This window comes from Zosterops lateralis, assembly GCF_965231275.1.
Source record: "Zosterops lateralis genome assembly, chromosome: 2".
Lineage (NCBI taxonomy): Eukaryota > Metazoa > Chordata > Aves > Passeriformes > Zosteropidae > Zosterops > Zosterops lateralis.
Genome location: NC_139763.1, coordinates 105997000 through 106023984, shown reverse-complemented (window position 1 = coordinate 106023984; position 26985 = coordinate 105997000). Strand labels below are relative to the sequence as shown.

Here is a 26985-nt window from a genome sequence, read left to right as displayed (position 1 = left end):
AGATCTACCCAGCACACTGCTTGGGAATTGCAGCAGCATCCTCTGTGCTCACAGACCCCCCAAGGCAATGTCCTGTGATGGACTGAACAGCAAGGAGAGGGCTTCAGAGCTCCCATTCCACATCTGTGACAACAGTCAGTATTTCTGTGCATCTCACAATCTTCTAAAATCCCTATTTCCTATCTTTCTGAAGGGATACAACAGTCATCAGTCACACAGAGAGAGAGGAAAAGGGGAACAAGATGAGATCTATCCAAATTCTCTAAGACTACAGACTTCTTGATTTTGCTCTGCAATGAAATGTTGGTATGGTACTGACTCCCCACAGCTCTTCTGCTGCTGAGGCAGAGGAGCTCTGAAAAGTCATGTGGTCCCAGAATAAATTCAGGGATAAATAAATAAATATCCTCCTCCATTTTTAGCCATCTAGACCACACTTTACTAATGCTATTTTCCTGCTGTTGTGTTTTCAGTGCTTTGATGCAATACCTGTTTCATGGGATGTTCACAGAGACTTTTAACAAACTGGTGCCTCTGGAATTCAGGCTTTGCTCCTGGTGGCCAACATTCTATTCTGTCAGTACATCTCCTGTGAGGATCCACTAAAAGAACCCAAAGTGTTTCACTTCATGCCTCCTTTCACCCCTTTGGATACACACCTGAAATGCTGACTTACTCATGAAGCTGGACCAACATCCTCTTATCCTCAGAGGAAATATACTATTGACCAAGAACAGCAGGGGAGTGAGAGAGGGAAGCTCATCTTCATTTCACTAAAGTATTTGGATTTTTTTTCAGATAGAGTTAGTTTCCATGCATATTAAGTGGAATATATAAAAATATTCATAATAAATCTGAATAAGGCACCAGGAACTTATGAACAGATCTGTAATTCTGTGAAAGCCTTTATCTTTCTTGGCAAAGTTTAAGTGGTCCAGCACACTGGAAGCCTCCAGGAAAATGTCTTGTTGATGCAGTTCCTCACCTTCCCTCTAAACAGCCACCTGGCAATGATTTGGGGGTTTCTTTGCTGTTCAACCCTTTGTTTTTATGTCTCTTCTAGATGGCTCTTTTATGCCAGACTACCCTGAGGTTCTCACTACTAGAAAAGCAGTCTTCCAATGACTGTATTTTCATTAGCCACTTTCTAGCCTCAGACAATTTTGAATTATTTTTTTCACAGCAGACCTGTCTGTTGTCATGACATACATGTTACCTTTTTTTCTATTCAAATGGAGAAAATCACCCTTTCTTACACAGTGGTGGAAATTTCACTGCTTTCAGAATCCATCCAGCTTAGAGGATAGGACTTGCTTAGAAAGCCTTTTAACTGCATTTTTAAGCATTAAAATAAATTGTTCTCCTAAACCAATTTCCAATCATTCTGTTTCCAGCCAATGCTCACAGATATAAAGGTCAGGTATAATTGCTTCAAATCTCCCTGAATTTGTCCAGACTTTATATGGCCTATGTATTGCTTAAAGGTGACTATTGTAGCACATTTTATAATGAACAGTGAGATAGAACTTAGTCCTTTGCAGAATCTGAAATACAAAGTTTTTGATCTGACAGGAACATGATTTTTCTGAACTAGGTTTTTCTCCACTGATCTTAGAGTTCACCAGAGGGAACAGTACAGTGCTACTGCTTTAAAATCAATTTAGTTTAATTTTAAATCCGCTAAGAATGATGAGATGTTTTCATAAAAATAACTCAGTAGTGATCTTTTAATCTTTCGTTCTGCTTTCAGTACTTACGACTATGTTAAAATGAACAGCCATTTGCAAGACAGGTGCCACTTTAATAATGGCTTAAAATTATGGAATAAAATTGCATAAAAATTCTAAAGAATATGAAAATATATGCACCGACTTCTGAGCTATTTTTAAAATTGCTTGGTCTTAGTGAATTTATTCTCCTGCTTAAGTCAGCACAGGCAGTGGAATAAAAAAAATGGGCTTAATGCCATTCAGGTGGTCTGGGGCAGGATGTTTGGCCCCCAGAAGAGCTGAGAGCAGTCACAGAAGCTCTTCAGGCTTGGCACAGGCTCAAATCCCCTGTGCCTGCTTGGCCAAGGAACAGTGTGGTCCCAGGGCTTCCAGGACAAAGCACCTTAATAAAAAGGAGAGTCCCAGAGGAATTGCTCTTTTTATACCATACTGCACCAAAATGGAGAACAGGAATGAAAGGAATCAGCCATTCTATATTTATATTTCATGGAGATATGCCACCTCTGTTGGTCACAGTAAAGTCACTCAAAGTATCACTTTGAGTTTATTAATAAGAGTTTGTTACTAACATAAATTCTGCTTTGGTAATACAAACAGAGGATCCTCTGAACTACAACACTGTGATCCACTTAGCACTCTGCTCCATGCTATCACTCCTAAAAAAAGTCTATTTATTTAGCAATTCTCAGCATCAGTTTGCTCGAACAAAAGCTGCACACGTGGACAGCTTGGAGAAATGTGTGGGGCTTTGCAGAGCCTTTATCAGGTATCTGTAACATTTTTTTAAAGAATGGCATATTAGTGAGGTTGTTCCTTGAGGAGATACTGAGTCTTATTCTTTGTTGAAATGTATCTTCTGTAAGTACTCACATTCATCCAGTAAGAGGGCTAAAAGATATCAGCTCACAATAACAGTATTTCCCTTCTCTTTGCAAAACTGAACACGTCCACACAAGAGGAAAAGCAGCAAAGGATCATCCACAAATTTCCATGTGTTTTATTGCTACTTTTCCTTCTGGCTGAAACCAAGTGCAGCTGTAAGCACAGAACCTGAATCATTCTCTCTCAGCTGAGAATATGCAGCAGTAGCATTAGAGATAGATTAAACTATCCAAAATGACATTTTGAACAGTGTGACTCCACCTTATACTCAGAAATAAGTGGTTGCAGTGGAGCTGTTTCAAGAACATATATTCCTGTCTTAACATTGTATTCTTCCTTTAGCATTAAGCAACTTACAGTTAAAAATTCATTCTGTCTATCACTTAGAGGGCTGACAGGTCATGAAAACTTTGGCTGTCTCATCTAAGCTTAAACAAACGTGGTAATCCTGATAACCGTGGTGTACTGCATTAATGACAGATGTGGGTCTTTTTGACAGTCCTTCTGCTGAGATGCTGAATAAGGTTTTCACCTTTTCTCTTCTCTTCCCTCTTTCCCTTCATGCCTACAGCAATAGCCCTCTGGCTATTCTCTTGTCACATGAGGCCAGTAACGATCTGAGTAAGATACTCCTATAACACACAGACACTGAAGGAATATTCTTCTGATTGCTCAGTAGTTACTAGTCTCTCATCAGTACTGAATCAATGTTGAAGTTACTGGGTGCTTTTAATCACAGAATATTCTGAGTTGGGAGGGACCCACAAGAAACATCGAGTCCAACTTCTAAATAAATGGCCCCTACAAGGATCAACTCCACGACCTTGGTTATTGGCATAACCAACTCTCTCACCAACTGAGCTATAGAAATATTTATATTTAGGTATATATAAAAAGAGGTAAATTAATAGCTGATATATATAAAAAGCTGCTGATCACCCAGGGCTCTTCAGTTCACATAAATATTTGCCATTAGTACTACTCAAAATGAATTTGAGAATGTGTGTTATTCCCATTTTCACATCTTTCATTTTCCTGTATTTTCTAAAAGCAGTGGTGTGATAGGTCCTACCTGGACCTTGCTGCATGAAATTTAACTTATTTTAGGATCTTTTCCATGACATCCCCGTTGTTCAGTGCCATACTGCTACTGCTCAGGATTGAGCGCAAACCCGTGTCATTTGCTTGTCTCATTTGTGCGTGGACCATACACAGTGCTACAGACTGAATGAGCACACAGAAGGGATCCAACCCTCTTCTATCCAGGCATATTCTTAAAATCTTAATTCCTCTGGCAATCTGCCCCATGTCCTTCTCCACTCTACAGTTTTCTTAGCTTCTGGTTTTGTACCTCTATTTTGTAACTGTGCATGTGACATTGATACACTCTCAGGAGCTGGGTTATGAAAAATTAAGATCTGAATTGCAGAAATATTAATATGGAAAATGATGCCTTCTTGCTCATGAAAAGCAGTAAACAAATTAGCCTATAATACCTCATAATTTTGTCATATTCCCATGTCTGTAAACACCATCAGTTGCAATAACACTTGCAATCTTTGCATTATTAGGTTTCCTTCATTAGCTTCCATTTTAATTGAGAAGTTTTCATTAAACCCTGCTATTATTTCTCAAAGAAGATGAAGGCAGAAAAAGCAACCTGTGGAATATTCCCCCTTCTTCTCCATGGAGGGCAGTATGTACTATTGTTCATTTCACTTTTCTATTAACTTGACTTTCTACATGAAAAACATCCTCAAAGGCCTGAAGCTCAAAATGCTGCCCCAACCTGATAGCATCTTAATGTGCTCTTGTAATGGATTCTGGAACAGGTGGCTAATAAATTAACCAGAGGTATGCAATCTATTATTGACTGGCATCATTCCAACCACACAGCTCTCAAATGACAGCTTGTTTCATGTAAATTTTATTGGACTGAAGGTTCCATTTGTTACCAAGAGGCTTCCTTACAGATGGAAAGAAAATGCAAATAGTATTTTCTACTTTACATAGGATAATGCTTAAAAAAAGCAAGGAAGTAGGCTTTTCCTCTAGGCCTTTTGTACTCTAGGATGTTAACTAGCAAAGTAAGTATGTTAAAAACATAGCACCTTGGTAACAGAACAGAAAAAAATAATAAAGAGATGTTTGATGTTTTTTCACACTACCAAACAGAGCAACTCTGAAGCAAATTATGAAGCTCTGCACTAGCAGACCTCTGAATAATGCAAATTTATCCTAAATTTGCCATGCAATACTGTACAGATTATTGAGTACCTTTTAATTTCCCTCATACTGAGCCAAATGGCCTCTTTCTTAGAGATTTCTGACCTCTCATCACCCACTGATATCTATCCCTAGAAAAGTAAAACAAAGGCTTTTCTGCTAAGTCTCTGCTTTCTTTCTTTCTAGCTGGCTACTTATTTCCTCCTGGGTATGAAGCCATGAGAAGAAAATTCTTAGGGGAGTTACTCTGGAAGGAGAGATTCTCATTCACGAAAGACAGTGAAAATCTCTCTCCCTCCCATTTCTATATCAGCTTGCAGGGTATTTTCTTGCAGAAATTCCTGCAGGACTGGAGATAGGGCATGGGACAGGCCGCATGAGCTGTGCGTGTCCAAATTGGGCACAAGAGCTGAACTACAGAGTTTGAGCCTGATATATAAAGTTTAAAAGCACTGTAGGGCTTAGAAAACAGGCACCAAGAAAAGCTGTGTATTTTCATAAGTAACAGAGATTTGAGTCTTCCCTTGAAAGTGATTTAATTTGGCCTGGAGAGAGAATGAATTAGAAATCAGTTTTTAAGCAGGCATCCCATTACTTACAGATTGTCAGAATGGGTGGCTTTACATGCTACAGCTGACATATACATATGTCAATTTTCTAACTTTAATGTCAAAGGAGATAAGGGGATTGACACTTTTTCCTATAATACAGCTGAATAAATACATTCTTCTGAACTGATGTTTCCCTTTGTTAATCCTTTCTACCTAACAATCCTGTCCCAATAAATTTGAAAGACAGTGCACTCAAACCAATTCAAATATTTCCACAGACAGACTTATCTTGTTATAGACACAGACAGACCTACCCATTATTTTGCTGTTTACCATTCTATGCTTTAATTCTGAAAAAAAATTACTTCTGTTATGAATTGTATTTATTGAGTCTGTATTTTTCTGTCTTTACTCACTGATGTTTATAAGCTGATCCAACTTTTAAGAGTTATTTTATTCTTTACCATAACCACAGCAGTTGAAACATAACATTTAGTCATTTATAGAAAAGGGGGTTGTTTATAGAATAAACAAAACAGTTTGCTTCTTTCTTTTTTGAAATCACTTACACGGAGAAGAAATATATTGATATATATGATATTTAAAAAACTCGAGCTTTCAATTACTATTTTAAAATTAAATAAAGAATAAGAAATTAAGTACTGCACTTGTGAGGCAACGTCTTCAAGAGCAGTTTAGTCACTTACAAGAAGGAAATCACCCAGTGACTTTTTTTCAGTTAAATGTTGTGCTGAAGGCAACAACACAGAGGAAACCTTGACCTGTCAAATACATGTTTAGGAGTTTCCCTAAGTATCTTCACAGCATACATTTAAAAAAATAACAATCAAAACCCCCTAACATCAGTAATGAAATTTGCTAGTATAGAGCCATTAAATAAAACAAAGAATGCTGTAATGTAGCACAAATCAAATAAGGAATGTTGAAACATAGCACATTTATTCTTACATGTATTTTCTAGTTAATGTGTCCTGTTCTGTGGGAACAGGAAATGTTTTCTATTTTGAGTTCTTTTTATCTGCCTCCTTATTGCCAATGCTTTTTTTACTTCCGTTCAATGTGCATATAAATTGGATAATCACAACGGTTCTTTATTATTTTTTTCTTTGTACAGAAAAATAAAGGCCATCAAAATGAGCTGTCTTGGTACTCCAACAAAGTTTAATAATAAAAGGCAGCTAATGGTTTACACCTATGAAAGATGTAAGGAAATAACAATAAAGCATGGCAGGTCCCAGTGGCCTAAGGGAAGACAGCCACCCTGAGAGAACTTGGATGTTCAAACCGGAATACATGGAGTGAAACACCTACTTCCTAATTACCATTCAAAAGTTGGGAATCATGTGTCAGTACATCCTTTTCTGCCCACACTTGGGATAATATCTCTACTGGCTCAGGGATAGTTACTCAGAACACTCCACAGGACAGAGCATTTAAAACAAGAGCGACAAACCTGACAGGAACTCATCTGTTCTCCCTCACCACATTAATTGCATTGGGGATCTACCTCCATGCCCCTCACACCTTCTCCCCACAGCACTGAGGCCAAGCCAGGGAAACACAGGAAGTCCTGGGAAATCATACTTGGCTCAAGACATCCCATATCTCTGAAAATCAGTCTCCCTTTCTGTCTAACATGAAGTTTATCTTTTCTCAGATTGGCATCAACCACCTGATGCCTGAGCAGGGTCAGGGCACTGTCCTGCAGAGGAGTTGTGCAGATGCAAGCAGGGGTCCTTTTAAACCCTCATAAATAATGCAGAGAAAACATCAGCCAATCTTTTCCATTTTCCCGACCTCCATTGTACCTTTTTTATTCTTCTGAATTCAGTTATATTCTAATTAAAGCTGACTTTTGCATTAAGTTGAGATCCAGTGCATTCCCTATAATTTCTTTACTGCATGGCAATAAGAAGCCATGAGATATTAACTAATATCTCAAACTAATGAGATATTAATGCTGGCAGTTTCACTGACATTTAGAAATTATTTTGATAGTGACTTTAGGTTTATTCTGCAGAATTCCTGATAGTGTTACCTCGCTTATCAACACTTTTTGGATAAAATTAATCTTAAATCTTAAACTTCATTAAGGCATTTAATTTGAAATTTGTGGATTTAATTTCAGGATAAAAACTGCAACTTATTTTGTGACTTCTAGCTGTTCCCACATTTATAAAATTTACTACGACAAGTACTTTTGCCAGTAAGGAGCAATACCAAATAGTATTTTCTGACAGTATTTTGATGTAATGATATCATTATTGTACAGTTATATAAAAACAGTATGATTTACTAAACAATATCTAATTATGGAACGTTTTTACCCCAAGGAAGATGCCTTTATTTCATCCTTGTTCTTATATTCAGAAAACACAATGGGAAGCTAAAATAGTTAGATGTTCAGTTTGATTTAATTATTCTGCTGTTCTGTTCCATGTTTGTCCCTGTGTCTTCTGCATAGGAACTTTTTATTCTTATTCTGAGTCACTGGCTACTAACATGGTAAGAACAGATATTCACAGCCATTGTACAGAACACTTGATAAACCTATCAGACAGAATTATTGCTACATTCATCAGGCTGACACTTCAATTGTCTTAGTCTGTATCACTGCAGTATCACCAGAAAATTCCAAATTTCAAACAGTACAGGTGAAAGTGAAGAAAATGGTACAGAATACATTTAAGAAATAGGTAAAATAATAGGATGAAATAAAAACATTTGCATTATTTTAATCCAAGGAAAGAATTCCTTGTTCTGAAAAGTATTCTGAAAAATCAAATAGTGACAGACTACTTGTCTTGTAACTTGATAAATCACATATAAACTAAAGAAATTTTGTGATTTTCCATTGTTTTTCTTGTCAATGGAAAGTGTGCTACCACAATGGATATTTCTACTCCTCTGTGACAAATTGCCATCTCAGGCAGATGTTCCTTTTAGTGTATAATATCAGCAGTCAGACAAATAGAAGCGCTATTAAAAAAAAAAAAAAAACAAACAAAAAAAAAAAACACCAAGCTTTTTCAGCAAATCATGTAGATATTCTCCACTTCCATGCAATTAAAAAGTGCAAAATTTAAACAAATAAATGAGTATATAAATAGAACATGATATGTAAAGAGGTGGTGAAGGAGGTGGAAAAAGTAAAAGAAAAAATATTCTTAAAGAGTCAAGAAACTGAAAACAGCCTCACAACCTTAGGGAGAATTTTGTGTTTCACTGTTATAATCCCACAGTGGTTTTATTCCATGAGAAGACACTCCTGGAACTGTCTGGGTTTGAGCTCTCCAAGACAAAAAGCAAAGCAAGACCTCAGTGAGCTGCCTCCAGCCCTGGAAGTCACATACACCTTCAGTCCCCAAAGGCCTGAGCTTTATGTCAGATTTTTATGACACTGAGCAGATTCCTGGCTAAGCCTCTGAGAATCATAAATGTTATAGCTTTTTTTCTTTTTTTCTTTTTTCTTTTTTAAGTCTACTGCAAATAATAGAGGGCAATGTGAAGATCATTGGAGGATAAAGAATAAAAGTCTGAAGTTTTGTTTCTGTGGCAGTGAGGATTTTGCGTTTTCTAAACCAAATATTCCTAAAACTGACTGGATGTTGAAAGATAAACAACAAGAAGCTCTTCTAAAGACAAATTAATATTTTGAAAGGGATAAAATCTAACCAATACTGGGAAATACATGACATTTCAGTTCAGATTACTACCTTGTAACTAGTAAATGGTTCTTGAATTTTACGCTGAATTCTATGGCATTGATACCTGTCAGAAAAATTAATAAATAGCTTTTAATTAAGGAGACAATTGATCTGATCTGCTAAAGCACATCTTCCATGTTAAACTGAAAAAAGGTAAAAATTATAATTTTTGTTACAATAATTGTTATAATTCCTTTTATTGCCAATCAGAAAGGTCCCCGAAGTAATGAAGTTCAGAACTTTGTGTAAAGGAATGACTGCTTTATAAATAAAGCTATCTCTGTCTGGTGTATTTAGTGTCATGAGACATGAGTTACTTTTGTTAATCATATAGACAGAGTACATTTATCAGGAGAATTTTCCAGACAGAAAAATAGGTTTCTTCACTTCTCAGTATAGGCAGGACCTAATGCCACCAAAAACTCTAAATAAAAGAAATTCCAGGACCAGCTTCAAGTGAAGCAAAAGGCAAAAACCTCCCCAACTTCAGGAACCTTTAATTTCATTGTATGCTGCCAGTTATTTTTTTTTTCCTGCATTTCTAACACATTTCCAAAGTTACTTTTTGAGACTCAATCCATAATATTAAAAAAGAAAAAAACCCTCCAAAGTAGCATAAATCAATCATCTTGTATCTTTTACTTAGTAAATGACTGACACTAAAAGATTTCATAATTGCTAAAAATGAGAGCCTTTTATCAGGGAATGATGCAAAATCTCTGTAAACAAAGGAGAGAACCATGACAGGGTATAGCTAACATTGCATTTTAACAGCAAACACATCTAGCAATTTATTTATCAGTCAGAATTCTGAGTCCCTGTTATTGACATTTGACAGAATCATGGCTGTGGTATAGACAGCTTCTCAGACCTGTCATTTAAAACCTCTGCAATTTTAAATGGACCCTCCATCATGTCTAACACCTAATTATCTTGCCTAGGTGGTTTTGTCAGGCAAGGAAGATAAACAATTATCAAGGAGGGTGGTGAATTTAGAATGTTCAAAAACTGATTGCATTTGAAGAAAGAATAAAGTTTTGATCCCTACACATGCCTAACTTAAATCTATGTTTTATATTTTTTAAATGCTCAACTAATATAATTTTTTTCAATATTAATTATGGCCAATGAGATGGAAGATCAATTAGTCATACACATTTGCTCAGGACATCTGATGAGCTGGGAAACTACAGAAACCATGAAAATGCTGTAGTTTACACTGGCAGAAACGTTAAAGGCTTTCCATACCTGAGCTGTGAAACACATTCTGAACTTGCACATCCTCTCAAAATGATGGGCTTTATTTTTTTTTTTTTTTTTTAAATTTAAAACTTGACTACATTCCTTTTTCTATATTCTATTCTGGGTAAGTACCTAGAATCTTATGTGGTTTCCACAGCTCCCTGCTTTTTGTCGGAACTGGATGATCTTTAAGGTCCCTTCCAACCCAAACTATTCTGATTCTGTGATTTTTTTGGTGCGTACTCAGGTCACCCCCTCACCCCTGTCTGGTTTCAAAGGTGGTGAGAAGTGCTTCCCTCTGGATTGCAATAAAGATCTTGATAGTTTAGAGAGGGGAGGAGAGATAAAACCCCCACCTCCTTGCACGGACAGAATCACCAGCAGCAGCACCAATTCACATTTGCTTGTTTAGTATCTGGTTGATCCCAGAGTTCTGGAAGTGTACCTGAGAAGCTACTAAGAACTGCCACAGTTAATGAGTGAAGTTCCCATTATTTATGGAAGTCATAACCAGGACTTCAGAAGACAACTACTGCAAATAAACTGACTTGTAAAAAAATACAGCAGATTTTCACAAAATACTACATTTTCAGTTTGCACAGCAAAAACCAGTGAATTGCTGTGTAAATTTATATACAGGAGCTGGAACTGTAAAACCACCAATAAAGCTGCTTCACATAAGATTCTTGCCACACATATTCGGCATGTTGAGTAAAGCGAAATAAAGTATTTCTGAAAAATTAAGAAGGTAACAATTTGTACAGGATTATTTCCTTATCCCCAATTGCTTCTTTTTGCCCTTTCATCGCTGAAGCAATTAAAATTTTAAATAAAAATTGAATGAATGCTAGTGAGCATTAATGCAGAACACATGAAGATGGAAACTGGTAGCAATCTGTTCTAGCAACCAAAATTATGTCTTCCAGGCAAGCAAAGGCCTCTTTTTGAAGTGACCTAGCCTGTAATCCCTCTAAAGCATATTGGTTGATACAAGTAATTAGCTCAGCCAAATAACTAAATAAATGCCTGTACAAGGGATTCTCAAACTAGGATTTAGCAATTGCAATAAAAATGGGTTTTTAAAACCTTGATTTGAAATGGAAATTGGGTTCTTTGCCCAAACTGAAGAATTCCATAAAAAATAAGGTTAGCACCTCGCAGTGTGATGGGAAAAGATACAACCCAACTAAGAATTCCTCCCTTTTCATTTTACACACTCAAGCATCTGACTCTAGATAAGGACCACAGGAGGGATGGCAATATTTGAAATAACAGTAGCACTAACAGGAGGAGATAATAAAATTAACAAAATAGGAACTGATGTGCTGCATTCTGATTACTGAGGCTTTTGCTATTGAGCCATAATTTGGAGAGCTTCCTCACAACTGATCCGAATATTATGGGTCTAGAAATCATCATGAAAATGCCAGAACTGTCACCATCTCCACTCTGCAGCATATGTGAAAAATCAAAATGTCTTAAGCTCTTTGCTCTTTGGGCTATTTCTACTTTTGCTGTGTGTTTCTGAGTACAAAGATGTTGTTCAGTGTCTTCACTGGCTGCACCCATTCTCATAGCATTGTTTCCAGAGCTCCAAGTTGCTCAGCAAGTGACTCCATTGTAGTTTAAGAGTACAGAAAATGGGTTCTGATAATTTTCCAAGCAGATGTGTTTGGCTTTAATAACTTAATTGGCATAGTCACACATAAATCATGTGGGTAGAAAGCTTCAGAATTTGACACAGGCATGGATTTGGTGATGGGGAAAGGGACTGCCTCACCAGCTCTGCTTCCTGAAATTGTCTGTTTGTGTGAAGTATAGCAAAAAGATATGATTCTCCTATTTGCAGTAGTGTGTTCTCAAGCCTTAGCTCAGTCCGGGGGACTTAACTGCTTTCAGGACTTATGTAGCTGTGGGATTTCACCTTGTTTTTCAACTGGTGACAAGTAGAAAAAAAGTATCTGTGTATCAAAACAGAAAGCAAGACCCTTGCTGAAAGAAAAATGTACCCTAAATCAAAAATCTTAAAACAGAGTTTTCTGAAAATACAGCAAATACAATCACAGAGTATGCTGAGTTGGAAGGGACCCACAAGGATCATCCAACTCCTGGCCTGAGAGCATTGTCCAAATGCTTACTGAATTCTGCCAGGCTTGGTGCAGTGACCACTTCCCTGGGAACCTGTTCCAATCCCCAACCACCCTCTGGGTAAAAAACCTTTTTCTGATGTCTAGCAGAAGTTTTGCACTAACTTAAGTCAGTGCAAGCCAAGATCGTTACCCAAGAAGTCACGAGTATCAGAAACTTAACTTTGTCAAAACAAAGGTTTTACTGACGATGCCAGATCTTCCAGAAATGACCTTGTCCAATTTTTCAGGGGACTTCTGAGTAAAATAACAGCTGCTGTCCAGAGTACATCAGTGTGAGGCTTTGACTGATAAAGATCAGAGGGCAGCAGAAATCTTGGCTTCTCAATCAATGCACAACCCTTTCCAACACAGTGACTGTGTGAGGGAGGGTCTCTCCCTCCCCATTTCCCGTGAGGTCTGACGTGACATGACAGATCTGTCACCCACAGGCCTGTGAGGTGTGACATCCAGCAGGTTTGCTGTGATGCTGCTTTAACAGTGATTGAAGAGCAAAACTCGATTTGTAAAAGCTTTCACGATTCTTCTATACCCATCAAACACAGGAAGAAAATGTGTCAGAAGCTGCTCTGTCCCAGAAAGGAGTGAAAGCTGGCACCAGGACTTTAGATGAGAAGAAAAGGCACTGCCATCAGCTGGCAGTGGGCACCAGCAGTCACCCCAGGCATGCTGCCCAGGCACTCAGCTCAGAGCTGCAACAGTGGCTGGAGCTTGGCCCCTTCATTTAGTTCTAGGCTCAAACTCCTGCTCCTATTGTCTTGCTGTGGCTCTGTGGGACAGCTTGGGGACAATAGGGCTCACAGCTTATCCTCTAACACTGCCGTGCTGAGCTTGGCAAGATGAGCTTCAATGTGCTAAAGCAAAGAGCTCATTCTCCCAATGGCAGAAATGTCTCTATTTCCTCAGCTGGACTTCAGAAATAGCCAAGGTGCAGAGAGATGGGGGATGGCACCTGGCCACAGCTCAGGGAACAAAGCTGGAGCTGGCCAAGTGCTGCCTGGAACAGAATGCAGAATGAGTTGAAAGGTGTCAAACTTTTTAACTTCTTTCTTTCTTTTTATCATTCTGCATAAATATGCATACAAGTGTGCATATAGTTTTATATATGAGTCCATATGTGTGTTTATGCATATTAAAACCAGGCCTGACAAGCCTATAGTGAAAAACTGTAATGAATTTATTCTGTCTTTGTCATTGTCTCTGTTCAGCAAAACAAACAAATGAATTAGGTAAAATGAAATACTGCCTTTTAAAATGAAACAAAATTTCCTCCTGCAAAAGCACTCTACGGGAGTGTGCTGTTTGCCCATCTCTTTGCTAGTTCTTCACAAACAACTTTGGAGCAAACTGGCAATTTTCAGACAAGTAGAGAGAAGTACAAAAGCTCTATTTCTGTAACTTTCATGAGAATCAGTATCTGCATGAAGATACATCCAACAATAAATGTGCAACTGTGATTGTGGTGATTTTTGCTTGTATTCCAGCCAAATCAGGAGGAAATAGAAGAGATAGCCCCAAGCACAAATGTGAAGGAAATGAAGTTATACCAGTCCTGCTACTGATACTACAAATAATTTAGTCTTTAAGAAAAAAAAAGTTCTACAAAAACAGAGATAATACATACTCAAAGAAACAAAAGTCTGAAATTTGCTAAGCATGACTTTGGATAAAGACTTTATACATGTCTTGATCTATTTATATCCTATATTCAGACAGAGATATCTCTGGATATGAGAAATCTAGTTTCTAAAACTTTCTACAAAAGGAAACCAGAACTTATTAAATTAACAAAGTTCAAGTTAAAGACCTGTATTTATGAAGGCATGGTACAAGGATAATTAAAATTTCCAGAGGTAAATTAGGTGGAACAAATTTCATTAGGAGGCATCATGTCCCTTAGAATTGAGACTTCTGTTGCTAGCAAAAAAGAGAAAAAAGGAAAACAAAAAGAAGAAAATATGTTTTACTCCAAGGTGATGCCTCACTTCTAAATGACTGCAGAGTAGTTAAATCTCTTTGTTAAAAAGCATCCTGGAAAAGGGTTACACACAGAACCTCACTGAAAATGCCACAGCAGAATCTGTAATAACTTTAGATTATGTAGAAATAATCTACTCCTAGACACGTTTCTCTCAAAAAATAGTATTTTATATAGAACTATTCAGGCGGATCAGGAGAAGGAATACAAGCAGCAAATACCTGAAACGAACTCTTTTAAACAGCAATTAAACACTTGAACTCCAAGATAAACCGACTACAAAGTGCTCTTTTCACATTCTCTGATGAGATATTAGCAGATTGTATCTAAGTGTACTTATACAACTTTAATATTTCTATAAAAGATATATTTCAAAAGGTGATTTTGAATGCAGCAAATGGTGGACTATTGAATTTCAGACAATGCCAGCAATGCCTGCCTTTTTCCAAACAGAAAGTTCCACGTTCATCTAGTGAGCTCATGCCCAGCTCTGGGAGCTTCTGTGAGCTGCACAAGGATTTCAAACTCTGAATTTCAAGGTCTGAAGCTCCCTTGTTCCAGTCGGGTATTACAAAACACCAGAGTTTAAACAGAGCAGAAAGCTGCCCCTCCAAAACCCCATCAGGAGTTGTAGATTCTATGCAACCCATATAAAGGACTTTGTTTTTTAAATGTTTAAAAATTTTCTGTTCTTTTGTATCAGTTGGTCTGTCTTTATCTAGCATCTTACAACATTTTTTCTGCTGCAAGGAAGTTTTAGTTGTTCAAGAAAAGGTTTCCAAACTACCAGGACCTTTTTTCTTGTCATGATACCAGCCTAACACAATTATTTTAACAGTTAACTAAATTTTAACTCCTGCTCTGATGCTCTATGACAAAACTGTAACTTGAAAAAAAAAAGTTTATGGTAAAATCTTCAAGTTTTGAAAACATGTATGGTAGGAACATTGGAAAACTCTTAACTATATAAACAGAACCACATAGCACAGTAACAAAATTTGGTAAAAACTCTCCAAAATAAAGAGGGCTTGCATTTTTTGAGAGTATACGGTAATTACCTCACTTTGTGATTAGCAAACTGGTGCAAGACTCAAAACAGCAGGAGGACAAAAAGTGTACTGGGCATTCAATCATTGGTTAAAGTAAGCTTTAATCTTCAGGTTGTGCCCTCTAAGAACAAGCAACAAGTGGCAAAATTCCCAGGACAACTGGTAAGGTATGAAGGGATGGATGGATGGATGGATGGATGGATGGATGGATGGATGGATATATGCATTACAAGTCACTCCAAGGCAGAGCAACACCCACATATGACACCACCAACTTCACAGTGGCAAAAATAAATCAAGCAGGAGAGCAGAAAGGAAGTGGAAGGGTGGAGAGGTGAGTGCCAAGCAAGCTGCTCAGCAATGAGGAAAACAAAGGCCTTAGTTTAATATTCCTTTTTATGCTTTCACACTTGCATTGTGAGCTCTGTCTTAACTCATAAGGAATGTTTAACTTCAAATACTTATGTCCTTGGTTTAGGAGGCAGACTCCCTTGCATTGATGCAGCATTTGTAGTTGGTTAGAGGTTTTTTATACTTTTTTTACCTGAGGCAAACAGATAAATATTTCATCACTTTATGTACTATCAAGGGCCTTTTCATGCTACTAATAAGGAAGTAATGCGTTGCTAGAAAGAACAAACAACTGATTAGTTGTGAAATAGTCCCACTGATACTGAAAGTAGCACTAAATCTGGAACTTCAGAAAAAGAAAACTGTTGTCTGGTGAATCCCTGAACATTGTTGTGTCTGCTTCTATATCAGTGCATTTTTTGGACAGGGAGTAAAATAAATGAGAGACTAGTTAAGATTTACAGCTTTGCTCGCTTTTTAAGGTCATACTCTTTTAATGAGTAATTGTTCATCCTGGCACTTGCTGCCACTAAACCAGCTGATAGCAACTCTATTACCAAGTCAGTAGTGATAGAGATATATGTCCCTAAACCCCAACAACCTACAGCTGGAGGGAGAACAATGTCTCCTGCACCTTTCAATTTTCTCTTACATTTTTGAGCTGGCAAATGCATTCTGAAGGGAAGTCACCTTCACATACACACAGCTATTGCCACACTTATGCCCATAACAAATGTCCATTTTTACAATCAGACTAATTTTTATTGGTGTTTCTTTATTTTTGACATGTCAGGTGACATTGCTGTAAAGCAAAAAAATTGTTTTATGATGGCTGTTCCAATCAGCATCATCACTTTTATTCGAATTAACTTCCTGCCTAATTTGTCACAATTCAAAATGGAGCACGTAGCAATGTTTAGAGGAAGAGCCATGACATTTGTGTTTGGCTGAGGCAGTGGTCACTAGCAGTCTCAGTTTATCACTTTTAATTTAAACTCCCATGCCAATGATTTTCATTCTTAAAGCTATGACTGGCATTTATGGATTTCAAAATCAAAGGGAAAATAAGCTACAGTTAGGAATTCAACCACTGAGATCAATGAAAACTTGTTTTATAACTGAGAGTGCTCCAGTTAAATCCCATCTGCCTGACAGAAGGAATTTAATGTTTCAACCAGTTCCTTTCCCACTTTAAACTGAGAATAACTTTTTATTGCAGCACTAAGCCACTACCTGCTGGACAGATGCCGACTATTGATGTTGTGCTCTCAGGAAATATTGTGAAGCATGTAAAGGTGAGTGTACCAACCTAAAGCACCATGCACTAATAACCAAATGTCGATCCCTGAACTGTCTGATTGTCGCTACTGTTCTCGTTTTAGAAGTCTGATGCATTATTTCACTGCTGGAAGGTAGTAGCAAAAAAATTTGAGAGGAATTAGCAAATGGGAGAACATACTTCATATGAATTTATTGTGCAAATAAATGTCAGTTAAATTTCTGAACCACTTAGAAGTGAATAATCTCCATTATTTGGTCCAATATCTCACAATTAGCAGTTAATTTGATTTAGAATTCTTTTATATCACTTTGAAAGATTAAACAGATAGGTACATACTTTTTTTCTTTTATTACTTGTGAAACTATCTACTAAAATAAAGACTGAATAGAGACTGTGAAAACAGTCATGTCTGTGTATAGTGGTGTCAATAAAAACTCACCCACTCAGGCCAGCAAAAGAGAGAGTGAAGGAGAGAAACTGGAGTCCACATATTATTCCATACTACTCTGTATTACACAATAATAATCAATCTTGTTCTATGGAAACTGGGAAGTAATTAAAAATGTTAAAATATACTTAATGTGGATATTTGGATGGAATGCTTTGTTTTTGTTTGTTTTCTAAATATCCTTTCCTTGACCATAGTTTTCCATCTACAACAAGATGCTATGATTTCTGAAATAGTTGCTAATCTTTTGGTAAATCACTATTTTTTTGTTTTGAGATCACTAGTGTCATCCAAACACCAAAGATTTTAGCTGTGAAATAGCCAAACATGATTTGAGGGAAATTTTCTCTCATTAGTCTTCCTGTAAATCCTTGAATATACGGGATTATCTACCCACACTCTACTGCTCTGAGTTGGTCTCCTTCCCAATTTATCATTCAGTAAAGAACCCCAAAAGAGACAGCTGCACCTCAAAATGAAATGTCCCATACAGGAAATAAGCTTTAAGAAATAAAAACACATAGAAAATCAGTACCCATTAAAGGACTGATCACATACATTTTTGTTTTGCATAAAATGTCTGTGAACGTCATCTAAAGTAAAATAATCACTCTTATTGAAATCTGGAGAATTTGTATTACTGCAGACAAATCTGTGCTATTCTTGTTTCCTGTTGTGCTATTCTTGTTTCCTGTTCCTATTTGTCTATCAAATATTGCTGTAACTCAGAATAATGGAATATTTTCATACTTTGAAGTCCATAGAGTACACTGTAGTAATATTTACCCTTGTTAAATCTTTTTATCTTTAATAATTGCAAGGGTATCTAAAACCCCCAACAAATAAGCAGGAATATCTAAGCAGAAAGAACAAAAGAAAATCTGAAAAAGTTCCATGGAAAATATGGAAATATTAAAAAAATATTTCCACAAAATTAAATATTCTTATTGCAAATAGAAATATGTTAACATATTAACCTGTATTTAGTTTTAGTTAGACTAATGAATCAGTGACAAGCTATTATTTCCCGCTATTTATACATATATTGAAAGGCTTTTTTTATAATATACAGATGCATATAGAAACAAAACTATATATAATATTATGCCTTTTTATCCTTCAAATTGATTTAATTATAGAAAAAAATCATATTGATATTTTAATTAATTTCAATCTTCCATCAACTGAGACTGATAGTGACTTGTTCATAGAAACTGACATATATTACACCCACTCCAATTTTTTTGAAGATGCCAGCATTCTCCTCCCTAAAACTTCCTTAGAAAGCCACATTTTTAATGTCTGACAATATAACCATTATCTTGAAAGGCGAACAAACTTTATTCACAGTGCTTCTTAAAAGAGCTTAGCTTCATTATGTCTGGTCAATTAACATTTGTTGCAGAAGTTTCTAATTCACCAGTTCATATCAGAAATATCTTGTTCCCTACCCTGACTAGAATACTCAGTGGTGATCTTTTCCACTGTATATCACTCATTGTGAGAGGTTCCAGATAACTGAAATGTGCTTAATTATCCTAACATGGTCCTTGGGAGAGTGTGGAGATAGCACCAATGAGCTTATTTGACATTACAGTTAAAATCACCAAAGTCAATGAACACACATCTCATTCTTCTGATCTCATTTAATCGTGTGCTGAATGCCCTTCACAGCTACTGACTACAACAGGAACAAACAAAATCAAGGCATATTTCTTATCTCAGTGTTGTATGCCTGCCAATTTCTTCGTAATGTGTACTTTACATATTTCTCCACAAACATCCCTTTCACAAATTGAAACAAACTATTATTATTAAATATAAAATTTTTGCAGCACTTGGGCATTGCATTTCAGTGACTACAACTTAAATCAGAAGTCTGCTGAAAATGCACGTCATGGACAAATGGCTAATGGTTATAAATAATGGTGTACTCTGCAATGAAAGAAACAATTACAGAAGCTGAAAGCCCACACTGCTAAGTAAATTGTGGGGAAAAATACAGCACTGATTAGCCTTTCCCCTTCTCATTCAAACTAGAATTTAATTTTGTTCTTCTCATATTGTGCAAGTTAGAGGAATATATCTTAAAAGATCCACATTGGCTGACTCAGTTATGGCTAATTCTGGTGTATGAGACATGAAAGTAAATGCAACCAGGTTGACTTTTGCTGCCTTAAAAAAATAACAGGCTATCCAAATTTCCCAGCAGAAGAACAACATCTCTGTTAAAAAATTTATAAGCATTAAACAAACCATCCAGGAAATAAATCAAATTGTTTCAGAAGCCACTTTTCTCCTATGAATACTGCATAGTAATCAGGCATGTGTGCAAAGAAACATCAGCTACAAGTAGTGTAACTGTACAGAGGTGACTAGCTGAGTTTAATCTCTGATTAATAACACTGTTGCACAAAGACCTTGGCTCTAAACTCTTATTCTGACAGACCTGAACAAGTCTGAGAACTGAGATTCAGAATTTCTGCCTTGTGGTTTTCTTTCCAATTGAAAACAATTTATATACACACTCTGATATAAATATGCATACATATTAATATCATTAAATACACTGAATATCGATTGCATAATGCTGAATTCCTTTTAAAAAATCTATTGTTTAAATGCATTGTTTATAATTGAATTGAGAGCCGCACCTAGAGCTTTTAAAAAAAATTCTAATTTTTACTGTATTCACGTCACATTCAGTATAGACATTTACAGGCTGTCCCTAGCCAGTTACCAAGAAGTTGATATTTCTCTTCAAATTTTTCACAAAAATAGCATCAGCAATACTGGTAACAGTGCATTGTTGGGTGGAGCTATCAATGAAGCTGTGGATGTGCAGTAAACAAATGCCATAAATTTCTTTTTTATTGTCATCTAGGAAAATGTCATGTTCTTTCCTTTATGTGGGCTTGAGCTCTAGCAGTGTCTGATTGAGTGGTTTGTCATGGTTTCATAACTGGCTTTTATTTGATCTGCTATTCCAATAATCAGCCATTAAAGAGAGCTGTTCCTTTAGATTTATAAGCTATAAACAATTTGGAAGATCATTCAAAGGGGCTTCATCATGTCATTATGAAAAGAGAAACCTTGACTTTAGAGGCACAAATGAGAATCTTGTGTGTAAAGATTTGAGACTCAGAGGGAAAAAAAAGGAATGTTGACTTTTGATTAGGGTGAAAGTTGGATGCTACTGTAGGAATCAGTTTAGGATGAGTGAACATCCCCTGCCACCCCAGTGAGGATCCTGAAACTCTCCTGTTACCAGCCAGAAGGATTAATCTTGATAAACTGATAAACTGTCCTGGAAGTGTTACTGAGACACAGAATGTCAGCCAGATGAGGCTCCTAAGCACTTACACCATCTCCATTGTGATTATAATACTTCATGCCTTTAACTCATGGTGATACAGTTGTGTTTGTTCCGGGAAGAGACCCTGAAATCCTTCCAGGTATTCATCAATTCCTACAACAATGAGTGATAAGTGGTTGCTCTTTCTACAGAATGTCTCCACTGAACTATAAATATGTCTGAGGAGCCACCTGTACTAGAAATAGACCTTAACTTACTTAGAAAAAAGAATTAGATGAAACACTTCCAAACAGAGGCAAGATTTTACCATCAGATTAGAAAACATCACCTAGGTTGTATCTGGCAATGGCTCACACAAAGTAAGATGTATTAGACAACAGGATCCTGACAGATTTGCACTTTTGGCGTCTGACTGAAACTCCTTGCTGTCAACACCAGACAGACACAGAAAAATTAGTCAGGTTTTTAATGCAGTGGTAGGGTGAAGCCTCTCCTGCCTCAGATTCTGCCAGCTGGTAGCAGGTCTTTGATGTCACAGAGACAGAGTCACCCACAAACTGCAGAACTGAACAAGGAGAATACTCCAGGATGCAGTGGCAGAAGGAGAATTTCTCCAGTGTAAATTTTCCAGCATTCAGTGTATGTCTCATACTCCCACTCCTTGTATTGTAATGTAAAAACCCCCTCTGCTCTAAAGGAATAGAATGTATGAATGCACAGTGAGGGAATGCATACGTGGACTGTTATTTGGAAATAGCAACTACTGTTTTAAGTTCTGTTTTGCTTAATTATTCATTATTTACTACTTTAATTATGCATGGAAAACCTCAAGTACTTCTGAATTTTCTTTAGGCAATGCAGACACTATGGCATGCTAAGAAAGTTATATATATGGGATAGCCCTTCCATTAGTCATAAGAGAAACATAAATTACAATTCAGCATATAATTCTCTGCTTCTTCACACGATGATTTAAACTGACTGAGCACAATTACTTTGTACTCAGCATATTTACTGCTGTATAAAACTTTCTCTCATAAAGAAAAGGCATTCAGGCACTTTTCTGAACAATAGTATTGTAAAACATTTTTTGATTAGGCTTTTTGTGAAAACGTGTTTTATCTTTCAGTTGTTTACAAATCACTTTAGCAGTGATTTGGGAAAGTGCTTTAATATGTGCTAATGTGAGCAGGAATATTGCTTAAGTGCTTTTCTGAGCAGAATTGTGTTTATCTGTCCATTTATCTGAGTTCAAAGTAGGGATTTATTCTGGTATCTCAAAACATTTTGAAACAAAGCTACTGAAGGGTAGCACATAGATCACTTCCCTCATCTCTCCATCTGCCACATTTGTACTTCCTAGCACACCCTGCCCTAGCCTTGTTTGCCACAGCAGCTGGACAAGACACAGCACATGCTGTGAATGTACAAGACCATAAATATGTATATTCTCTTGGCTGACCAGTCAACAGGCAGGCTGAGTGGTCAGTCAGCTGGTGTCTTTAACACAGAAAGGAATCCTCACTTAGCTGAACTTTGCTTTTCAACTTGCAGACCTAACCAAGGGCTTAGTGACTCTGAAGGGTCATTCTTCACAATTCTGTTGAATCTTTTTCACTGTTACCAAACTCACCTTGGCTAACAGGTTCACATTTCTTTATGGTACCTAACAGACAATGTGACCACAGAAATTTTGTTGCCTTATGAAGCCAAGGGTTAAAAAACAAACCCACGGATGTCAAACTTGAGTACTTGTACAAAATTAAAGGAAAAGGTAACCAACATTACCAAGTGAATTTTACAAGACTTACTCATATTAATGTTATTATTTTTTTTTTAGTATTTGATCAGGTCTGGTAATGCTTTAGACATCAAATTACAGAGAGGTCTGGGGGATGCAGTTTGCCTTTTTTAAGTGTTCCTTTCTTTCAGTCTGCTCCTGTCACTGTTAAAGCTGAGTACCACACTTAATCTTGATGATACTTGTGACTGCATGAGTAGGCAGTTAAGATTTTAATATTAGTTGTGGTAGGACTCTGTGCATAAAAATCAGCTTTAACCACTTTTGAATTAGTTCACTTCTGTCAGCAAATATTCCCCCTCTTTGATGCTCTCAGACTACCCTCTTCACTAATGTGACAGAATACAATTCCTCAGTTTCTGTGGATGCCCACAGAACTCTTCACTGAATTACTTTATTCAGCAAAATACCGACAGCAACATTGTTCTCTAAAAAGTGAGAAAAGAAAACCCCCTGAAGAAGCAGCTAATAATTTTGCATGTTTAAGGATGAATCTGTTAATTTCACATGAAACATCCAAAAGAAAAGGCCAATAGAAGGGAAGTAAATCCGATATGCTGAAAGAAAATAAAATGCCAGCTACTCTAACTGATTGTAGCTAACAGAATGGTCTGAATGTATAGCAGCAGAAGATTTTGATTTATATTTTAAACAAAGATGTGACAACTGAATGAAACTATTTATGTACTTATAAAGAGGTCTTGCATTTCATGCAATGTGCATACCAAACCCATTAAAACAGTATGCAGAAAAAGACTGCATATAAAAAGCTAGTATGAACATGGGATAAATACGTTGTGTAGGTATAATTTCACTCATCAAATGCAAAAAAAAAAAAAAAAAAAAGGATTTAAACCAGTATCTCTGGACTTCTGGTAAAGTGGTCCTTGTAAAAATGAATCTATTTCTGATTTGACATGTCATATGTTTATTCTTGGATCTTTTGTTTTCTATGAATATGTGCACAAACCTGCAGCATCGTGCAATAATTACTGTCCACTTCATCAGAATTAAGATTATAAGGAAAGACAGTCAACAGTGAGTTTATAATAAAATCTCTGCAACGTTCCAAAGCTTTAGTTCTACAGCTCACTTTTCTGAAGTTGGATACCCTAGCTTTTTCCATATCCCTTCTTATTTATGACTAAAGGTAACTCAAAAAAGATGTCCATTTTTCTCTCCACACTTTCCATCAACAAAAACCCCATGAATTTTCTTCCAGATTTTGTACAACCTTGCATTTTCTTTTCTTGTCATTTTAAATATATAGTCACCATGCTTATAGTTTCATATGACTACACAGCCTGTAAGCCTACAGGAATAGTTTTATCTTTATAACTACATTTTATAGATGACTCCATTTCATTTATTACAGCACTTCCTCACGCAAAGCTGTCTTTTTATATCCAGATAAACTGACAGATATTTTGAAAATCTGCTCTTAAATCCTCTGAAGCCTTTGCAATAACATTTCTAGTAATGTAAGAATTATTAAAGGGAATGCAAACAGTCTAGAGTTTACTGTCAGTGTGTCAAAAGCTATCAAAACATTAGTCTTTTCCCTGTTTTGAGTAAACTGCAGAGAGAATCTATATCCTCAAACCAGGGACAGACAACAGAAAAAAACATTATTTTTTAAAAGCCTACCACTTAAATACCCATCACAAGCTGTGTTCACACAGCTGTTACCCACTTTAAAAATGAACTGTATTTCAGGTGACCTCCACCTGGGCAAGCTTGGTGACTGCATTTAATACCATGGAACAAAATATCCAAAAGGAAGTTTACATAGGGGAAGTTTCTGGCACCTCACTTTCTCACTTTAGTGAGAAAGGAAAAGGGAGATGCAGGTTTTCAACATGATACATTGCCTCAGTGGTCAGCCTACATATCACTAGGTATCTTATGTAATTATATATATTATCTCATATAATTAGCTCTTCTGCTACCATCATGGACAGTGAGTGAGTGGGTTTTGTGCTTTTTCAAATCAATTTTCATGAATATTATTAGTATTACCATCACTGTCATTATTATTATCATCATCATAGCAAGCTGTTCATTTTTGTATGCCCAAAGGCAAATGAGTCATTACTCACTCATCAACAAAACTACTTGTCCCAGATACACACAGGTAAGCAGATTTTTTGCTAGGCTGATCAGTGAAAGAACCCAAGGTCTTCCCTACAAGTGGAACATAACAGGATCCTCCTGAACATTAGCACTTTCAGTAAGCAGAAACATATCATCAAATGTGTTCTACTCAAAACTGCAGTTCTGCCAGCTCAGTTCCTGTTCTACATCAAACACTTCAGCTGCGGCTGCAATGTCACTGCACAGCAGGTGAAAAACATTTCTGGAACAAATGTCAGCAAGGGATAATTCTGAAATAACCTTCTTGTCTACAGTTACACAAGCCAGAACAGAGTAGTGCTATATGGATTGCATTGTTGCTAACCTATGATGCTGTTGCCTGGCCCTGTAAGTATTTCTAAAGAAGAAAAAAGTTGCAGAAACAAACAAAAAACCAGAGAGCTCTTTTAGTTTCCCATGTTTCTCACAAAGATTCACCTTGGACACAAATTCAAACTGAAATGGGGGCAAGAAAAAGCTCAAAACAATAATTCAGTTTACAATTAAAAAAATAAAAAAGAATCTATTAGGATAGCTCACCTGAGGAAATGGCTCATACAGATGCAGAAGCATCTTACCTTGAGGTAGGCTAAACTAGTGTTATGAAACACAGATACCAAAGAAAGTGAGTTCACTTTCACTCTGCCTTTGAATTGTGAAGTTGTAATGGATAACCTGTGGTGTTTTACTCTTGCAAAATTGAAACTGCAAAAGCTCCAGACAGATTCCAGTGACACAGCTGGTATTAGATGGCTAAAGCTTGCACTTAATTTTGAACAGAAAGGTATGGGTATGGGTTTGTGCCCTGTCTAATAGGGTCAAGGACCAACTGAATCACAGAATGTGTAGGTTGGAAGAGATCTTCAAGATCATGGAGTCCAACCCATGTCCTAATGCCTCAACTAAACCATGTCATCCAGCGCCACATTCAGTCTTTTTTTTAAACACATCCAGGGATGGTGACTCCACCACCTCCCTCGGGCAGACTATGCCAGTACTTAATCACTCTTCCTGTGAAAAACTTCTTCCTAATATCCAACCTATATTTCCCTTGACGCAGCCTGAGACTGTTTCCTCTCCTGTCAGCTGCTGTCTGGAGAAAGAGACCAACCCCCAGCTGTCTACAACCCCCATTCAGGATGTTGTAGAGAGTGATGCGGTCACCTCTGAGTCTCCTTTTCTCCAGGCTAAACAACCCCAGCTCCCTCAGTCGTTTCCTCATATGGCTTGTTTTCCAATCCCTTCACCAGCTTTCTTGCCCTCCTCTGGACACGCTCAAGCATCTCAACATTCTTCCTACACTGAGGGGTCCAGAACTGGACACAAAACTCAACTGCCAGAAGCATTTAATGCCCTCATCACCAGAAGTTAAAAGTCCTCATGGAAGGCACTTAAAAACATGCAGCCATCTACAGAACACCCTAACCCGCTGACCCAGACTTGTGAGAAACAAAGTACCCCCACAGTGAGTGCCCAGGTGACAGGCACGGGGTGACAGCCATGCAATGCTGGCACTTACCATCTTGGTCTGTGGTGACGGTGATGGCTGTGAACTGCTTGGGGGAGAAGCTGAGCTCGGAGACACCGTTGGTGGCCTCGATCTCAAAGGTGTAGTTGACGTGGGAGACGAAGTCGAGCACGGTGACGGAGGAGTTGGTGAGCCCCGTGTGCCGCGGGACGAAGCGGATGCCGCCCCCGCACACCTCGCACTGGCTGGCGTCCGAGCCGCACTTCTTACACACCACACTGTAGGTCAGATCCTTCCTGCCCCCTGTGTCGCTCGGGGGGCTCCACTCCAGCATCAGGGCCGTTTCGTTGATGTTAAAAACCACGTTCCTCGGGGCAGAAGGTGGCCCTGCAGAAAAGGAGGGGGGAAATAGAAAGATGAGGTGTGCGAAGCAGAAAGCATATCAGGCCTAGAGTCAAAAAGAAACCAGAGTGAGGACACAAAACAGTAAGACTGTGTAAGGTTAGGCCTTAGCAAGTAGAAAAATATATTAAGCAAGATAATAGAAAAGTTTAATAATGAGGCTCTGTGCTTTGCTTATAGAAGAGTTATAAAAAGTTCCTGAATGGCAAAAAATACGCAACAAGCGCCTATTATTAAAGGTATGTGTGTAG

At 37.4% G+C, this 26985-nt stretch overlaps 1 protein-coding gene across 1 annotated transcript in view; it reads right to left on the bottom strand.

Moving 5' to 3' along the window:
* EPHA6 (EPH receptor A6) overlaps nucleotides 1-26985 on the bottom strand; it is a gene marked incomplete at both ends in the record, with an annotated part of 364185 nt that overhangs the window by 150863 nt on the left and 186337 nt on the right. Inside the window, one exon of the mRNA XM_083855628.1 lies at nucleotides 26384-26719. Coding sequence (XP_083711754.1) covers nucleotides 26384-26719 — 336 coding nt within the window. The remainder of the gene's footprint in view (nucleotides 1-26383; nucleotides 26720-26985) is intronic.